At 47.1% G+C, this 19,174-nt stretch overlaps 2 protein-coding genes across 4 annotated transcripts in view; both read right to left on the bottom strand.

The window, feature by feature from the left end:
• The window catches only part of ube4a (ubiquitination factor E4A (UFD2 homolog, yeast)), a 57,097-nt gene extending 49,642 nt beyond the window's left edge, over positions 1 to 7,455 (bottom strand). For both annotated transcript variants that reach the window (XM_038779887.1, XM_038779886.1), the window contains exon 1: positions 7,332 to 7,455. The gene's annotated coding sequence lies outside the window, so the exon portion shown is untranslated. The remainder of the gene's footprint in view (positions 1 to 7,331) is intronic.
• Positions 7,456 to 14,781: 7,326 nt separating this feature from the next.
• Positions 14,782 to 19,174, bottom strand: part of pdzd3a (PDZ domain containing 3a) — a 61,421-nt gene continuing 57,028 nt past the window's right edge. For both annotated transcript variants that reach the window (XM_038779732.1, XM_038779731.1), the window contains exons 9-11: positions 18,532 to 18,768; positions 16,074 to 16,406; positions 14,782 to 15,884 (exon numbers count right to left, since the gene is read on the bottom strand). In XM_038779732.1, the coding sequence (XP_038635660.1) occupies positions 15,789 to 15,884; positions 16,074 to 16,406; positions 18,532 to 18,768 (666 nt within the window). In that variant the 3' untranslated portion in view covers positions 14,782 to 15,788. The remainder of the gene's footprint in view (positions 15,885 to 16,073; positions 16,407 to 18,531; positions 18,769 to 19,174) is intronic.

Genomic DNA, 19,174 nt, shown 5'->3' on the forward strand with positions numbered 1-19,174 from the left:
TCGTTTTTTTTAACAACAGAGTGATGAGCAGACCCATTCTTTTTGTGAGGAAGCTCTGAGTTCATTGCATACAGGTTAGAAAGACACTCAAATGTTAACCAAACTTATTGGATGTTGAAACCTGATAAAGCAGATACAAACACAGATTCTAGAATTATACATCGGGAAAGTTTAAAATATCTTCAGGCTAATTTTACAATAATCACATAGCCAGCATTGGAAGATATATGTCGCATTAAAAGCACATCCTTTTCAAACGTAGCTTCTGCACAAATCTGGTTTCTGAACGGTAGTGCTTCAAACCAAACTGAATTACTACACTACACCAGACTGCAGCTAGAAACAGAAGCCATTCTGCCACATCAACTCAGAATAAATTGGTGTGACAATGCAAGGCAACAATAAGAGGTCGAGAGCCCATTAGCACAGCAGGCAATGTTCGAGTTATTCAAATCTGTTTATGCGAACGTGGCCAAACTTCAACCCGTCATCCTTTGCTTAGAGACATAAAACCATTTTTTATTATTTCCTTCAGTCTATTTGTGAAGAAGCCACAGCAGGTCTGAAGTTCTGGTCCATCAGCAACTTGCATTTCTACTATGCGCTTGCATAAAGAAAAACAAAGAAGAAACAAAGGAAATTGTGAACATTGAACAAGAAAGCAAAGTATGGATAAAGGGAAGACACCATTTAAAGGTTTCTAGAGATCTGCAACGTTTAGAAATATCATATACTAAAGAATAAATACAAGCTATCAAAGAAGTTCAAGCAACTCTTAATAACAAAACATGCTGTCCAATATTCAGATCAATCTGCTTACACGCCATTTCTGACTATTCTGGATAATGTATTGAGTTTGAAGATTATTTGCTGCTTTAGGTAGTGTTGCAAACTCAGTGCAGATTTAAAGGTAATAGTTTTTTCAGAAAGGTGATTCTATATGTTCTCATTACACCAGTGTAAACAGACTAAGAGGTGAAGTCAAACGTTATTGAATCCAAAACAGGTCTTAAGCCAGAAATTCCTGTAATATATAAACTGCAAGGTATGGACAGAGGGGGAATATGTGCCAAGACTAGAACACTGCTGTATTGGTTATAGTGCATGCTGGTGTTTTGGACAAGCAAATGGTGGTAATGTGCTCCCTATATTATTGCTCTATCAACTTATAATTAAGCTTATTGTCCCTGTAGAGAAAGTGTGCAGTTTATATTTGGCAAACAGAAACAGTGCTGGTGGGTGATAACCTCGCAGTAGCTTAAATTAGATACTCAAACAGAGCGTTAGATTTCATTGTCAGCTGGCAAAGAAAAGTTTTTATTACTTTTGTTTTTATTTGGCCATGGATGTGGGTATCACTAAGGATACTCAAGGTTGTCATAGTGGGAGTTCCAAGATTTATATCCAATAGTGAAAGAACAGAGGTACAGTTCTGGGGTGGGGGGTGGGGGGGGGGTTGTTGCTTTATCTTCTTTGATAAGGCTCAAAGGCTTGTGGTCTATTATGATTACAAAACGTCGGCCATAGACATACTGCTGGAACTTTTTCACACCAAATAACAGCCAATCCTTTCTTTTTTATTGGTGAATGCCAACACTCAGCGTCCGCCAGGGTCTTGGACAATTTACAACGGGTTTCTCTGTGCCATCGACCCATCCCTGTGAGAGGACTGCACCCTACTCCATATGGAGAGGTATCACAGGTCAGCATTATTTCTTTTCTGGGATCATAAAAGTCCAGTATATTCGAGGACAGCAATTGCTGTTTTGTGATTGCGAAGGCTTCACAATGCAGTGCCCGCCATGACCACCTCTGATATTTTTTCAGCAACATGTGTGGAGTGACAACTAAGTGGCCAGATTTACGATGAATTTCCCATAGTAATTTAATGGGGCCTAAAAAAAATGTCAACTGTTGTATTTTGCAGGGTCTGCACCTTTCTGATGGCCTTCACTTAATCCACCATGTGGTGTAAGCATTGATGATCTACCTGGTACCCTCAGTAGATCACTTCATCTGCCTGGGACACACATATCTCTCTCTCAGAGTTGTCTCCTGAAGTTTACAAAAAAGGCTGCTCAGAATCCCGTGCTTGATCTTTGTAATAATTCCAGGAGGCGTAGACTAAAAGGTAAAGCAGGTTTATTCTCTGCCACAAATAAGGCTGCAGACACAGTATACAAACCAAATGTCCCAGCTTGAGACTATCGGGAACTGCTGGTCCGGTTCTGGGGATCATAATTTAAAGGCCTGCTGGTGAGCCCCTATTGGGCGGGCCTCTACCCGCGCTACACAGAACTCACATTCTCCGAGGTCCATGGAGAGATCAATCAAAGATTTCTTGTGATCTTCGTGAGAATTTTAACAACATCCCTAAGAACCACAGGGCTGGTACCATACATAAAGTTACAATTCTCCCATGCTATACATTACCTTGACACAAATAATGGGCAACTGAGTGGCACCTCATTCCCTGTCCACACAACACTGTGCAATGAAGCACACAAGAATTGTGCCAGAATGTCAAATGAAACTTGAATCCTTCCCCCTCCCCGCAGTTTTACCGAATTTTACCCAGGAGAGAGAAAAACCCTTTCATTTGGTTTCCTCAACAGGTTCAGACTGTGGCACCCGTGCTCTCACATCAAGCTAGTGTTTTATCATTGAATCTCCATACAGTATTTGAAGGAATAACAGGACCAAGTTACAAGCCCTTCAAAGTTTGCAATTAATCAAAAGCACCCAACGCTCAACAGGAATATAGGATCACGAGAATTGCTGGACAAAAAGACCAAGGTTCATTCAGTTTGCTTTCTACCATCATGGTAGTCACATGATACAACAATGGAGTCATGGCCTAACCATAGCGATTAATCTCTATCAGTTATCAATTAGGCTGCAAGAGATGCAGATAAGACACATAGAAACCATAGAATTTACAGTGCAGAAGGAGGCCATTCAGCCCATCGAGTCTGCACTGGCCCTTGGAAAGAGCACCCTACTTGAGCCCCATGCCTCCACCCTATCCCCCTTTATCCCCGTAACCCCACCTAACCATTTTACCTAAGGGCATTTTAGAATGGCCAATCCAAGTAACCTGCACATCTTTGGACTGTGGGAGGAAATCCACGCACACACAGGGGAGAATGTGCAGACTCCACACAGTCACCCAAGCCGGGAATTGAACCTGGGGCCCTGGAGCTTTGAAGCAACTGTGCTAACCACCATGCTACCATGCTGCCCTAAAGTCATCAGGAGTTTTGGGGGCCATTGAAAGATAGTACCGCATTACATTACAGTTTTCACAAACTCTGGATGTCTTAAAACATTTTACAGCCAATTATGTCTTTTTTGGAGCATCGTCACTGTAATACTAAAGGCAAACAAATGCCTATTTGTGCACAGCAAACTTCCACAAACAGCAATATGAAATGAGCCGATAATCAGTTTTTAATGATGTTGGCCAGAGAGAGAACTCCGCTGCTCTGCTTCAAATTAGTTCCATAGGATCTTTTATATTATCCTGAGGGGGCAGACTGAGTGTCGGTTTTATGTTTCATCCAAAAGACGTCACCTCGGATAGTCCAGCACTCCCTCATTATCGTACTGGAGTGTCAGCTTAAATTTTGTGTTTAATAGTGAACCTACAACCTCCTCACTTTGGCATGAATGTTACCCAGAGATCCAGCGTTACCTGTTCCTCCAAAGCATGCTGCACTTGCCACATAGCATGTCTCAAATTGCTCCAAACTATGTCCCAAAAAGTTACTTTCCGAACTAAATCTAGTTAATTTGTATTTGGATAAATCAACACTAACTGTGTCGTCAGCTCCTGCCCAATAGACTGACCACTTGATCAGCGAAGAAAAATGTTTCCACGGATGAATTTGGAGTTTACCCTCCTTTCAAACTCTGTTCATGCCCTCAGATCCTACTGTTATAGCCTCTTTAAAATCTTAAAAAGTCATATCAACTCTCTAACTTCGTTTTACAGTGTGAGCATGTGCCCAATTTACATTATTGTCCCTCACAACCCAAAAACTATCCAACACTCTCCCCTCACCCCTACCGATTGATGAGCAAACAGACAAAATAATAATTCTGGTGCAACATTTCTTTATATTAATTTATGGGATGTGGATGTTGTTGGCTTTTATTGCCCACCCTAAGCTGCAATTCAGAGGTGGTGGTGAGCTGCCATCTTGAACCGCTGCAGCCCCTGAGGTACAGGTACACCTACAGTGCTGTTAGAAACGGAATTCCAGGATTTTGACCCAGCTACAGCAAGATATTTCTAAGTCAGGATGGTGAGTTACTTGGAGGGGTACGTCCAGGTGGTGGCGCTCCCATATGTCTATTGTCCTTTGAAATGTTAGTGGTTGTGGATTTGGAAGGTGCTCTCAAAGGAACAAACACCCCGGGAAACATTATTATACTTTCCAACAATCAGCTACACAGTCTGTACCGACTTTTCCTCTTTTTCACTCCCGCCTCGCCCGAGACCAACAGCCCTTCAAACGCGGTCACAAACATCCCCCATCTTTCCTCAAACCCCCATGAAGAGCTCCTTAACTCATACTTTATCTTCTCTAATCGCAGGAAGTCAAACAGGTCACCCAACAAAGCCGCTACCTCCGGTGGCAATGCCAACCGCCACTCCAGCAAAATTCACCGCCATGCAATCAGAGAGGCGAAGGCCAAGACATCGGCCTTCCTCCTCTACATGAGCTCTGGCTTCTCTGAAACCCCAAATATCGTCCAAGGGTCTGGGTCCACCTCCTCCTCCATTATCCTGGCTAAACACTCCCGCCCAGAATCTTCCCAATTTTTCACAACCCCAAAACATGTGCGTGTGATTCGCTGGCCCCCGTCCTCACCCTTCACACTCATCTACTACCCACCTTAAAGAACCCACTCACTCTCGCCCGAGTCATTTGAACCCTGTGCATCACCTTAAACTGTATCAGGCTCATCCTTGCACAAGAGGAGGTCCCGTTTACCCTACGCAGTGCCTCACTCCATGCTCCCCAATTGATCACCCCTCCTAACTCCGCTTCCCATTTTTCCTTGATCTTCACCACCCACTCACCTCCCTGCTCCCAGCCACTTGTATATATCCCCAATTCTTCCCTCCCCTTCCACATCCGGAAGCAGTAGTCAATCCAGCAGGGTGTATCCCGGCAACCTAGGGAACCCCCTCCAGACATTTTGTGCAAAGTCCCTAACCTGCAGATACATGAACTCACTCCCCCTCGGCAGCTCTACCCTCTCCCTTAGCTCCTCCAGACTGGCGAACCCTTCTTCCAAATACAGATCCTTCACGTTGACGAGCCCCACTTCCCTCCACCTCCTGTATACCACTATCTATCCCCCCAGCTCAAAATCATGATTCTCGCACAGCAGCGTTAGCACCGACATCCCTTCCACCCTATAATGTCTCCTCAACTGACTCCATATCTTCACTGAGGACTGCACCACCAAGCTCCTTGACTATCTACTCAGAGCCATTGGCAATGCTGCCATTACCAAAGCCCTCAAACTAGACACCTTACAAGATTCCTCCACCATCCTAACCCACTCTACCCCTTCTCTTTCCCACCACCACCGCACCTTGTCCACATTCGCCGCCTAATAATAATGAAGCACTGTCAGCAATGCAAACCACCCCCCCCTGCTGCCTCTGCAGAAGGGTCCTCCCCACCGTCAGCACCTTCCCCGCCCATACAAAGTCAGAAATGATCGTGTCTACTTTCCGAAAAAAGGTCTTTGGTATAAAGATCGGGAGAGCTTGAAAGATAAACAAGAACCTTGGGAAAATGTTCATTTTCACCACTTAGACCCTCCCCGCCAGCATTAAGTGCAGTTTATACCACCTCTTAAGAACCCCCCTAACCTTTTCCACCAGCTTCGTTCCACTTATGGACCCCGTCCATTCCCTCACTACCTGAATCCCTAAATACCTAAACCTATCCCTCGCTACTGTAAATGGCAACCCCCTAAATTAGCCCACTGTGCCAGCTCATTCACAAGGAATACCCCGCTTTTCCCTACATTCAGCTTGTACCCTGAGAACCCTCCAAACCTCCCCTGCAGGCCCATAATCCTTCCCATACTCTCCAATGGATCTGAAACATACAGCAAAAGGTCATCGGAATAGAGCAAAATCCAATGCTCCCTCTGTCCCCTCAATGCCCCTGCCACTCTGCCGACCCCGAGAGCCATCACCAATGGCTCTATGGCCAGCGCAAACAGGTAGACAGAATTCTTGGGTGAGCAACGGGAAAACTCTTTCACATGTCGTTAAAATCCTCAATCACAGTAACAATGATCGATCACAAGGGTCTTCAAAATCGAACAAAAATGTCTAGGTTTGAGTTTAGCCTGTCGGCCAGGAGATAATAATAATGATCTTCATTGTCACAAGTAGGTTTACATTAACACTGCAATGAAGTTACTGTGAAAATCCCCTAGTCGCCAGATTCTGGCGCCTGTTCAGGTACACCGAATGAGAATTCAGAATGTCCAATTCACCTCGCAGCACGTCTTTCAGGACTTGTGGGAGGAAACCGGAGCACCCAGAGGAAACCCACGCAGACACGGGGAGAACGTGCAGACTCCAGACAGACGGGAGACCCAAGTCGGGAATCGAACCTGGGACCCTGGCGCTGTGAAGCAACAGTGCTAATCACAGTACTACCGTGCTGCCCTTCAGCAAGCCAGCTGCCCGTACCCCTTCAGCCTTCAAGCACCAGGAGCCAAGCTGACAAACTGGTCAGAGGGGAGGGAAGGGATGAGGGGGAAATCTTCGGACAAAAGAAATATTTTGCTCTGTATCTCATACAGAAAAAGCTGGGGGGGGGGGGGGGGGGGGGGGGGAGAGAATTAGCAGCAAAGGAGCCTGGTGTCCAGCCAGCTGCCTGGAAACATGGGGCCTACATAACACACAGTAAAAGCAGCAGAGAGAGAAACCTCTGAGAAATTCATATCAAATATTCACATTAAACAGTCACTAAATGAACACAATAGACAGGGTCAATTCCAACCTCAGGATGGGGAGGGGGGATTCAACAAAAACAACTCCCAGAAAGTACTGATTCAATATAAACGGATTAAATATGGGTTTGGATGTAAGAAGCAGGCCCGGGGCTGAGTGAATCAATGGCTGTCAGTCAGCTGGGAGGAGGGAGAGATCCCGGGGGCTAAGGGGAGAGGCAGCCTCAGGCAGAGGCGGCCCAGTGTGTTCGTACCGATTACCCGGTCGTATTGATCTAGAATCATTGTTTTGGGGGGGGGGGAAGGTGGGGGAACGGCCCCGCTCGAGCCTCCCTTACCTGGGCTCCGATTGTCCGTCCGTGCGGGAGGCCCGGGCTCCCTGTGCGCGTGCGCGTGCGCGCCGACCCGACGTTGCGTCATGACGATCGCTCCACCCTCCCGTGCGTCAAACTGGCCGCCAGAGACCGCGACGTGACCCCGCCCCTCCCCCCGAGCCATCATCACGCCCCTCCCCCACGACGCGCCCGTACCGTCGCCACGCCCTCCCCCCGACGCGCCCGCGCTATCACCACGCCCCTTTTCCTCCTCCCGACTCCGCCGTTACCTCTTCCCTCCCCCCGCGACGCCAGGGCCGTCACCACTCCCCTCCCTCCTCCGCCCCATCGTCACCACGCCCCTCCTCCCTGACGCGCTCGCGTCGTCACCTCCCCCCGCGACGCCAGCGCCGTCACCTCGCCCCTCCCCCCGCGACGCCAGCGCCGTCACCTCGCCCCTCCCCCTGCCACGCCAGTGCCGTCACCTCACCCCTCCCCCTGCCACGCCAGTGCCGTCACCACTCCCATCCTCCTCCCGCCCCGCTGTCACCACGCCCCTCGTCCCGACGCGTCCGCGCCTGCATCTCGCCCCTCCCCCCGCGACATCAGCGCCGTCGCCCCGCCTCTCCCTCTGTGCGCCTGCGCAGCCCCTCCTCCCGCAGTACCTCCCTACGTCACCACAAAGAGCCCCGCCCCCTCTCAGATTGACAACAACAACCCTGGAGGCCACCTGGGGTGTGGCAGAGGGTCCATCAACCAATTAGACCAACTGAAACTAATTCAAGGATAAATTAAAGAGGGGGGGAGACACTCCTGCCCAGAACAAATGTTGCACAGCCCAAAAGGAACAAAGAGGAATGGAAACATAAAGCACATCAAACCAAGCTGTGAAAATTGGGGTGGATAAAGCGGTCCAACCCTTGCGGTGCCCACCGGGCACGGAAGGCCTCGAGTGTGCCCATGGACATCACACATTCCCTCTCCAGGGGCAACCGGCCACGTGGAGGCGGCATGGAGAGTTCGGGGGGGGGGGGGGGGGGGACTGGGCATCCCTCGGAGAACAGACATTTGAGGGGAGACTTGATTTGTGATTTCACCATCAGGAAGGGCCTGGACAAAGTAGATTGGGCAGCACGGTGGTTAGCACTACTGCTTCAGCGTCCAGGTCCCAAGTTCGATTCCGGACTCCTCGGGTGACTGTGTGAAGTCTGCACGTTCTCCACGTGTCTGCGTGGGTTTCCCCCGGGTGCTCCAGTTTCCTCCCACAGTCCCAAGATGTGCGGGTTAGGTGGATTGGCTGTGCTAAATTGCCCTTCTGCGTCCAAAGGCTCCGTGTGATGACAGGGTTAGGGCGGAGGAGTGGGCTTAGGTAGGGTGCTCTTTCCAAGAGTCGGTGCAGTGTCAATGGGCTGAATGGCCTCCTTCTGCACTGTAGGAATTCTATGATCTGTTCCCAAGGCTGACAGGATCAGGAATGAGAGAGCCACATGCTGGATGGGCTGAAGGGCCTTTTCTGAACCATGTGGCTTTATGGTATGCATTTAAAGTAATTGATATAAGAAGCAAAAGCGATAGGAGGAAAAACCTTTTTTACACAGCAAATGCACCACTGGTATGCACTCCTCGGGTCACTGTCCGTGCGGAGTTTGCACATTCTCCCCGTGTTTGCGTGGGTTTCGCCCCCACAACCCAAAGATGTGCAGGCTAGGTGGATTGGCCACGCTAAATTGCCCCTTAATTGGAAAAATTAATTGGGTACTCTACATTTATTTTTTTTAAATGATCTAGATGTGCGTGTGGGGGTTATGATCAGTAAGTTTGCAGATGACATGAAAATTGGTTGTGTGGTAAATAGCAAGGAGGATAGCCTTAGATTTCAGGGTAATGCAGACGGTCTGGGCAGATGAGCAGAACAGTGGCAAATGGAATTTAACCCTCAAGTGTGAGGTGATGCATTTTGGGAGGACGAAGAAGTCAAGGGAATACACAATAAATGGCAGGAGACACTGGGAGGTACAGGGGACCAGTGGGATCTTGGGCTCCGTGTCCTTACATCTCTGAAGGCAGAAGGACTGGTAGATTTTTTTAAAATTCATTTATGGGATGGAGGCCTCACTGGAGAGGCGATTAAGCAGGTTAAGAAGGCACATGGAATACTTACCTTTATTAGCCGAGGCACAGAATAAAACAGCAGGGAGGTTTATAAAAAATAAATTTAGACTACCCAATAATTTTTTTCCAATTAAGGGCAATTTAGCATAGCCTACTCTGCACATCTTTGGGTTATGGGGCGAGACCCACTCAGACACGGGGAGAATTTGCAAACTCCACATGGACAGTGACCCGGGGCCGGGATCAAACCTGGTCCTCAGCATCGTGAGGCAGTGGTGCTAACCACTGCGCCATCATGCTGCCCAAGAACAGGGATGCTACGATGGAGCTGTCTATACATTTGTTAGGCCACAGCTAGAGCACTGTGTGCAGTTCTGATTGCCACACTATCGGAAGGTTGTGATTGCACGAGAGAGGGTGCAGAGGAGATTCACCCTGATGTTGCCCTGGGCTGGAACGTTTTAGCTGTGAAGAGAGGGTTGTTTTCCTTAGAACAGGGAAGGCTGAGGGGGGACCTGATTGAGGTGTGCAAACTTATGAGGGGCATAGATTGGTAGACAGGAACAAACTTTGCTCTTTCATAGAGAGGTCAATAACCAGGGAGCATAGATTTAAGGTAAGGGAAGGGAATTTAGAAAGGATTTGAGTGAAAAATCCTTTCACCCAGAGGGTGGTGGGAATCTGGAACTCACTGCCTAAAAGGATGGTAGGGGCAGGAACCCTTACAACATTTATGTAGCATTTAGATGAGCTCTTGAATTGCCATAGCATACATGGTTATGGACCAAGTGCTGGGAAATGGGAATAGAATAGATGGGTGCTTGATGACCAGTGCAGGCATGATGGGCTGAAGGACCTCTTTCTGTACCTTGAAGATATGTGGCTCCTTAGTTCTGCAGCAGTTAGTCTATGGGTGATCTATTCATGCGACAGGCAATCAGATTTAAAATTTGCCCTCAAATTATTTGGGATTTCTCTGGCATAATGTGTCTCTTGTCCTGGTCACCCCGGTGATGAAGTACGGAAAGTCCACATATATTCTGGAGGCCTTCCACAACCATTGGCACTGCAGGGACAAGAGTATATTGTTATTGATGCACCGGGCAGCATGATGGCGCTATGGGTTAGCCCTGCTGCCTCACGGCGCTGAGGTCCCAGGTTCGATCCCAGCTCTGGGTCACTGTCCGTGTGGAGTTTGCACATTCTCCCCGTGTCTGCCTGGGTTTCGCCCCCACAACCCAAAGATGTGCAGGGTAGGTGGATTGGCCGGGCTAAATTGCCCCTTAATTGGAAAAAATTAATTGGGTACTCTAAATGTCTAAAAAAAGAGATTTGATTTCCCAGCGACCAACTCAAAGGAACTCGCCACAAAATCCAATGATTACAGGTCCAGCTTCCTCAACCTTTACCCACTTGACAACCTTTTAATCAATGGAATCAGCCGAGTGCACGTTTTCTGAACTGCGTTTCTTTAAATCATGTGCTCTGTGTGGTTGAAGAGCTTTAGTCTCCTTATTTAAGAAAGTATATAAACAGGGTGGCATGGTGGCGCAGTGGTTAGCCTCACGGTGCTGAGGACAGGGTTTCGATCCCGGCCCCGGGTCACTGTCCGTGTGGAGTTTGCACATTCTCCCCGTGTTTGCGTGGGTTTCACCCCCACAATCCAAAAATGTGCAGGTTAGGTGGAATGGCCACGCTAAATTGCCCCTTATTTGGAAAAAAATTAATTGGGTACTCTAAATTTATTTCTGAAAAGTTATTGATGCACAAGAATTATTCTCATTTAATGCATTGGGCGTTTATTGTTTTCTTATTGCAATTATGTTAATTAGTTGCAATCATTTTATTTATTGCCTCAATTTACTTCTGCCTGGCCAAAATACTGCCCCATTTTTGTGTTACAGAGATGCCATCTTGTGTGAATTCCTCTTGATGATCAGAAATGGAAATATAATTACCAACAGATGTCAGGTGTTAGCAGTGGGCTGTCTGAAAAGTGGTAAACATCAAGACAAGGAGACATTTTTCCTGAACTATCAACACACAATTGGCAGTGATTTGGGCCTGCCCAGATCCAGGTTGTTGAAGACAATCTCCATCAAGGTTTCATCAGTGCAGAACTACGTTGTTGAATCAGGTGAAACACAAGATACAATGAAGAGCAAAAAATGTTGCTGCTGTCACAACCCCCTGAGCTAGTGCGCGGTGAATTCCAGCCCCACTAATCGCAAAGCAGGTGAAAATAGATGCTCTTTTAAAATACCTGAGGACATTGGCTGAGACCAATAAACTGCAGTCACCTGGGTTTGTAACAATAACACAAGTAACCTTTTATTATGTACAGCATTAGAATTAAAATGGTGGAAAAATGTAACTGACCATCGAATACCCCTTTTCCAATCTCCCCCTTTCTAACCCCCCCCCCCCCCCCCCCCCCCCAGACACACACAGACAAACAACACAGAGGGAGAGGGTGATTGAGAGGTAAAGGAAATTTTAGTAAAGATAAATGGATCTTTTATGCACCAGGACAATGGAAACCAACCTTTTCAGTAACACGGCACACCTTAATAAGATAAACAAGGGCAGCACGGTGGCGCAGTGGTTAGCACTGCTGCCTCACGGCTGAGGGACCCGGCTTTGATCCCGACCCCGGCTCACTGGGCGTGTGGAGTTTGCACATTCTTCCAGTGCCTGCGTGGGTCTCACCCCCACCACGCAAAATGTTCAGGGTAGGTGAATTGGCCACGCTAAATTGGCCCTTAACTGGAAAAATTAAAAAAAGAATATTATTATTCAATTAAGGCAAATAATTCCAGGGCAGCATGGTAGCGCAGTGGTTAGCACTGGCGCCTCACGGCGCCAAGGTCCCAGATTTGATCCCGTCTCTGGATCACTGTCCGTGTGAGGTTTGTACATTCTGCCCGAGTCTGCTTGGGTTTCGCCCCCACAACCCAAAGATGTGCAGGGGAGGTGGATTGGCCACGCTAAATTGTCCCTTAATTGGGGATAAAATGAATTGGGTACACTAAATTTATATTGCATTTTTTATTAAAAAGTGAAACAATTGCACGGCACAGCCACTTAGACTCTAGTAAAATCCGGACACATTTTTCCCGCATATTCTGGAAATCTCTCCCCGAAAAGGCTTGGGGTCTCTCAAGACTGCGAATCATAGATTTTAATTAGATAAGAATATCAAGATCAGTGTGAGGTCTTGTGACGCAGTGGTAGTGTCACTACCTCTGGTTCAGAAGCTCTGGGTTGAAGTTGCCCTTCAGGACTTGACCATAGAAGGTGCTTCTGTAACCATGTCAAAGGGTAAGTCCTTCCAATACACCTGATGGCAGGCAGTAAGAGCAGGGAAGGCTCCTGGTCAGCCATACTGCAGAAGGCAATGACAAACCCCTGCAGTTCCTTGCTGAGTACCAATCCAATAGAAGTGCATGGTTGCCAATTGCCCTCTTCGGGTTTTGTACCTGAAGAAGAATTATGAAGTGATAAAACTAAATGTCAGGGGTTCAGGGATATATCCACCATGATGTAATTCAGTACTGGAATAGGCTCAAGGAGCTAAGTAGAATTTCCACACTCCTATTATATTGAGTAATTTTACTTTAATTGTGAAATGCTGCAGTACCCTGTGAATCTTTATTCATCAGATCCATCAAACCCATAAACAATGGGCTTTGCATTGCCCCTTGTTGATTTTAAGAAAAGTACAGATTCCAGAAACAATTCACAATGTCACAGTCAAGATAACTGCAGATTGCCTGTGCGACTCCACGCTCTGCTCGTTGAAGTCTCAATGTTAACCCCACGCTCCTCACTAACGTCTTGCTCATTTTATCCCATACTCTTCACTGATGTTTCGTTACTGTACCTCCACTGTTTCACTGATGTTTCGTTACTGTACCTCCACTGTTTCACTGATGTTTCGTTACTGTACCTCCACTGTTTCACTGATGTTTCGTTACTGTACCTCCACTGTTTCACTGATGTTTCGTTACTGTACCTCCACTGTTTCACTGATGTTTCGTTACTGTACCTCCACTGTTTCACTGATGTTTCGTTACTGTACCTCCACTGTTTCACTGATGTTTCGTTACTGTACCTCCACTGTTTCACTGATGTTTTGTTACTGTACCTCCACTGTTTCACTGATGCTTTACCACCCCGCTGACTGAAATATCCCTATATTTTGCAGCCTCGCTATACCCTCTGAAAACCTGCTCTTTAAAGTCCACTTTCTCACTAAAGTCTCGCTCGTTACAGTCTGCGAAACCCGTTGGAGTCTCACACTTGCTAACCCGCCTGTTTGCTGAAGTATCTCTATGTACAGTCACGTTTTCCTGCCTGAAATCTTGCTGTCTGCACGCTGCTATTCTGGCCGAATTCTCGCTCGTTATAGAATGGTTCTACCCGATGAATATTCTCTCCCTCCAGCCCCACTCGCCTCGCTGAAATCTGCTCTGTTGGCCAATTGTCCTCCAAGATTGCTGTGAATCTGGAATCACATATGGATCAGACCAGGTATGGACAGCAAATTCACTTCCCTAAAGGATATAAGTGAACCAGATGGATTTTATGGCATTCTAGTAGTTTCATGATTGACATAACTGACATTAACCTTTTATTCCAGATTTTATTTAATTAATTAAATTAAATTTCCCCCACTGTCCTCATGCCTCTGGACCATTCATTCAGCTATCTACATAACTAGTCAAGTGGTACAATTGATCTGCTACCATACGAACAGCGCCTTCTCAGAACTTTCTGAGCGAAATTGTATTGATTCTAGACGCTTGTTGTTTGTACAACTATCCAGTTTGTGTAAAGTATGTTTGATCATTGCACTGAATCTTTTTTGATTCTATTAACTTTTTTATCTGTAAAAGCATCTGGACAACAAATTTAGCCTGTGCATAATGGTGGTGTGTTCCTGCCTACTAAAGTGACAGAGGAATACATAATAACGATAATATTAATCTATATTGTCACAGGTAGGCTTACATTAACACTGCAATGAAGTTACTGTGAAAAGCCCCTAGTCGCCACATCCCGGTGCCTGTTCGGGTACACTGAGGGAGAATTCAGAATGTCCAAATTACCTAACAGCACATCTTTCGGGACTTGTGGGAGGAAACTGGAGCACCCGGAGGAAACCCACACAGACACAGGGAATTCAAGCCGGGAATCGAACCTGGGACCTTAAGTAAAAGATATTTGGGAAAAGCTTTAATTGTACCAGCATTATTTCTTGTAATTAATCAATACACCTCTCAAATAACTAAATCCTGTGGGCACCAGAGTTGACAAATATTCCTCAGAATTTTAGCATACAAATGAGCTAGGTCGAAAGTATTTTTTTAAAACTTGAAACCTTTTATTGAAATATTATACAATATCTTAGTAACAACAGTCCCCAAAGTGACATGATGCTCATAGTCCTTTTGTGTGGCTTCAATCTGGGCTGGGATACCATCTATTCTGAGACATGTTGGTTGTACTGCGCCTTTAACAACCTTAGTGCAGCATCTTAATTTCAGAAGGGAATGTTTTGTCATTTCTGTTTTGTTGATTGACAGTCAGTGAGGGTTGAACAGTGTGGGGCTGTGGGACCAGTTGTAAAGCCCTTGTAAAGAACCAGCTCAAACTTGATAAGCAGAATGGCCTCCATCTGTTCCACATAATAAAAACGCCGGAGACCAGCAATTTAACATTCCCCTGGCCCGCATTTTGATACTGGTTTGTCTAATACTGGCCAGCACAATCGTACGAGATGTGAAATGATTGATAAGTGTTATTCAATAATTTACAGTTTGCCTGGAGTGCCTGGTATCAGAGTGTTTATTCACTGTTAAAATTATCCAGGATACACACAGTGCTGCTCCCCCCACATGATAATTTGGGCTGTGCTAGCAGGTGTAACACTGGCGGGCACTTCGGGATCTTGCACCAGAGAGCGGAAAATCAGAGAGCACCCCGGCTCTGCTCACTCCTCAAAAACCTCCTCAAGGCAAAGAGCAGAGTGGCAGGAGCTGGAACACTGAACCCTGAACATCTGTCTGCTCCTTCAGCTGCTAATCGGCACATCTCGTTCTCAAGAATCATCATTCTGCAGGTGCACAAACAATCTTAAGAAACGTGGTGCAAATCGTTCTTCCAAACTGACTCTGGATAACTTCTTTAGACATAATATAAAACCTTGAGTTTGAAGTGTGGTGATGTGCGGTCCTTGGAAAGAGGACGTTTTGAAAATGTAAAGGAGCAGAATGGTTTTTATCGCGTCAAGACTGGCTGGTCAGTATCGTCCAGCCTCCTTCCATCTCAATAATCCCAGGGATTAATGAAGTGCGGCAGGTTTTCCTACGTCCTTTTCAGTGTCTCTGGCTGTTTTAGAGTAGGAGGAGAGAGTTTCTCTGAATAGACATGGCTTCGGCAAAATGAATTGCTGTCCCCCAGCTTGGAACGACAAAAACAAGAAGGAAAATAATTTAGTAAGCAGATTGTCAAGGCAGGAGAGATGGGGTGGGTGTAAAACATTCCTTGGCAGTATTTTTCAAGAAGAGCATTGGTGTTCTCCCCAGGATTCTGATCAACAATTATTTACTGAAACATATTTTCTGATGGAAATTGTTTTGTTGGAGTTACCTTTTGAACAAAATAAGCATTGATGTCTTTCCCAGTGGTTTTATTTGTCTTTTTCCCAGTGTTGTTGCTGGGGACAATTCCTTTCTCTGTGTTTCCAGTGTTGATGATTTTATTGTCTTCACTGGTGGATTCTCCGCTGATTGGGATGTTGTTATCCTTACAGTGCCAATATTCCTTCTTGTTCATGACAAGAAGAGCCACTTCAAACTTTTTTTCTTTTATCTTCACAAGAACATCCTCGTAACTGAACTTCTCTATGTTTATTCCATTCACCTCAATCACCATGTCACCATCCCTGATCCCCGCTTTGTATCCAACATCATCAGACACAACCTGCAAGGATTGTCACAGAGTGAGAAATCCACACAACAAAAACATGCATTTCTGTAGCAACTTTAAAATGGTAAGATGGGGCAGCATGGTGGCGCGGTGGTTAGCACTGCTGCCTCACGGCGCCGAGGACCCGGGTTCGATCCCGGCCGCGGGTCACTTCCATGTGGAGTTTGCACATTCTCCACATGTCTGCATGGGTCTCATTCCCACAACCCAAAAAGATGTGCAGGGTAGGTGAATTAGCCACACTAAATTCCCCCTTAGTTGGAAAAAAAAGAATTGGGTACTCAAAATTTATTTTAAAATAAAGAAAGAAAATGGAAAGATGTCTCAAATTGCTTGACAGGAGTGATTATCAAACAGATTTTTGGCACTCACCAATAATGTAACAAGATTTTAGGACACTTAGGACAGTTTAGCTGAGTTGGTAGATTTTAATGAGCATCTTAGAGAAGAGAGAAATAGTGGTTAGTACTATGGCTTCACAGTGCCAGGGTCCCAGGTTCAATTCCCGGCTTGGGTCACTGTCTATGCGGAGTCTGCACGTTTTCCACGTGTGTGCGTGGGTTTCCTCCGGGTGCTCCGGTTTCCTCCCACAAGTCCCGAAAGCCGTGCCATTAGGTAATTTGGACATTCTAAGTTCTCCCTCTGTGTACCCGAACAGGCGCCGAATGTGGCGACTAGGGGCGTTTCACAGTAACTTCATTGTAGTGTTAATGTCAGCCTACTTGTGACAATGAAGATTATTTAAAAAATTAAAAGATGAGGAAAATCTAAAGGCCCCAATTAACAGCTAAAGGCAAGGATGCCATTGCTGGTAGGGCAAAGCAAACCTGGGATACGCAAGAGGCCAGAATTGGAGGAGCACGGAGGTCTCAAAGGGATGCTGGGCTGAAGGAGTTTACAGACATAGGGAGGACCGAGGTCATGGAGGAGATTGAAAACAAGGGTCAGAAATTTAAAATGTAAATGTTGTTGGACCAGGAATCAGTGAGCACTGGGATGATAGAGGAATGAAACTTGGTGCATATTAGGATATGGGTAACAGAATTTTGGATATTCCCTTCTCGTTGTTGAGTCAAAATCCTGATACTTCCGAATGAACAGGGAGTATCGTCACCGCATGGACTGCAGCGGTTCAAGAAGGCAGCTCACCACCACCTTCACCAAGGGCAATTAAGGATGGGCTATAAATGCCGGCCTTGCCTGTAACGTTTACACCCCAAAGACAAAATGTCTTGGTCGTTTCTGTTGACAAGTGCTTTTGTAAAATGGAACTCAACATCTCTATTCACCAGTAAGGTTAAAACTCCAATATAACTCCAGCCCTAAAGAAGACTCACAGACCTGAAACGTTACCTCTGTCTCTCTCTCTCCGCAGATGTTTACCATACCTACTGAGACTTTCCAGAATTTTCTGTTTTTATTTCAGGGGTGGGATTCTCCAATAATGGGGCCATGTCCCCACTCCTGTGAAAAAACGCGCACGAGTCACTCTGGACTTACCTGGAGAAAGTTCAGGGTGAATCTGCGATTTGCAGGGGTCTAGCAGGGCCCCCTGAGTGCTCCTCGCAGCTCTGGCTGCCGATACGGGGCCCTGCACTTCCGTTCGGGGGGGGGGGGGGGCGGCCCACGCATGCACACGCCGGTGGTCAGCGTCGGCTGCTCCGCGAGACATGGCCAACCCACACCGCGGACCGGCACCAAGAAGATGAACCCCCCACCCCCACAGATAGCGCGTGCCCGCGGTACGGCGGCCCCCCAATCGATAGCCTGGCCATCTTGGAGGCCCCCCCCCACCCCCCATGAATGATCCCCCCGCCCCCCATCAGGGTGGCTGTGGATTTAGTCATGCCGAGTTGCTGCCGGGTGGAATCATGAGAGAACCACGGCAGCGGGAACGTGGCCAGCTGCACCGCGTCGACCGCGCGCACCCGATTGCCGGTGATTCTCCAGTAGCGGCGTCGGACCCCATCTTGGGTTTGACGCCCATTCTCCGGCCCTATGCCGATCGTGATTTCTGTGCGGAGGCTCGGAGAATCCCGCCCCAGATTTCCAGTGTCCATATTATTTTACATTTAAGTTTAAACTCCCGTCCACGTTCGCCTGCAAAAGGTAAACTAACCTCTTGGATATATATTCCTGGCTCATCCGTGATGCTGTAAATTTGAAATCCATACCCTGAGGAGCCCTTCACCAAATGGCAAAGCCTGGGTTTGGGACTAGTTGCTTGTTGAGTTGTAGGGCAGCACGAAGGCGGGCAAACTTGCTGAGGTGACAGACGACTCTCAGTTGTCTCATTCAGTTCCATTTGTTCTTCAATATCATTATCTTCCATACAAATTAAAGGGGACAAGCCCAACTGTGTTGAACAAATTAAAGCATCTCTCAGCCCAAATGATGCTCTGCAGTTGCCTAGTACTCAACAACATTCATTTCAATTAGAAGTGTGATTTTTACATGTTTCAAAGAGATTTTGTTGCTCAGATTGGCAACATGTTAGGTGTAGCTATTGGTCAAGTAACTGAGTACATCCTGGCGGGTGGGAGGAACGTGGGGTAAACAAGTAGGTGGGGGCAGGTTGGGGGAGAGGAAGGGGAAGGTGGGGGGGGGGGGAACATGGTTAATGTTTAATCACAATGCTCAGCGCCGGCCCTAGGGTTGCTGGCGCCCCGGGCAAGCTGAACTTCGGCGCCCTTGGGGGGGGGCCGGGGGGGGGGGCGAGGGGGGGGGGGCCGGGGGGGGGGGGGGGGGGGGGGCCGGGGGGG

This window comes from Scyliorhinus canicula, chromosome 19 (genome assembly GCF_902713615.1).
Source record: "Scyliorhinus canicula chromosome 19, sScyCan1.1, whole genome shotgun sequence".
Classification (NCBI taxonomy): Eukaryota; Metazoa; Chordata; class Chondrichthyes; order Carcharhiniformes; family Scyliorhinidae; genus Scyliorhinus; species Scyliorhinus canicula.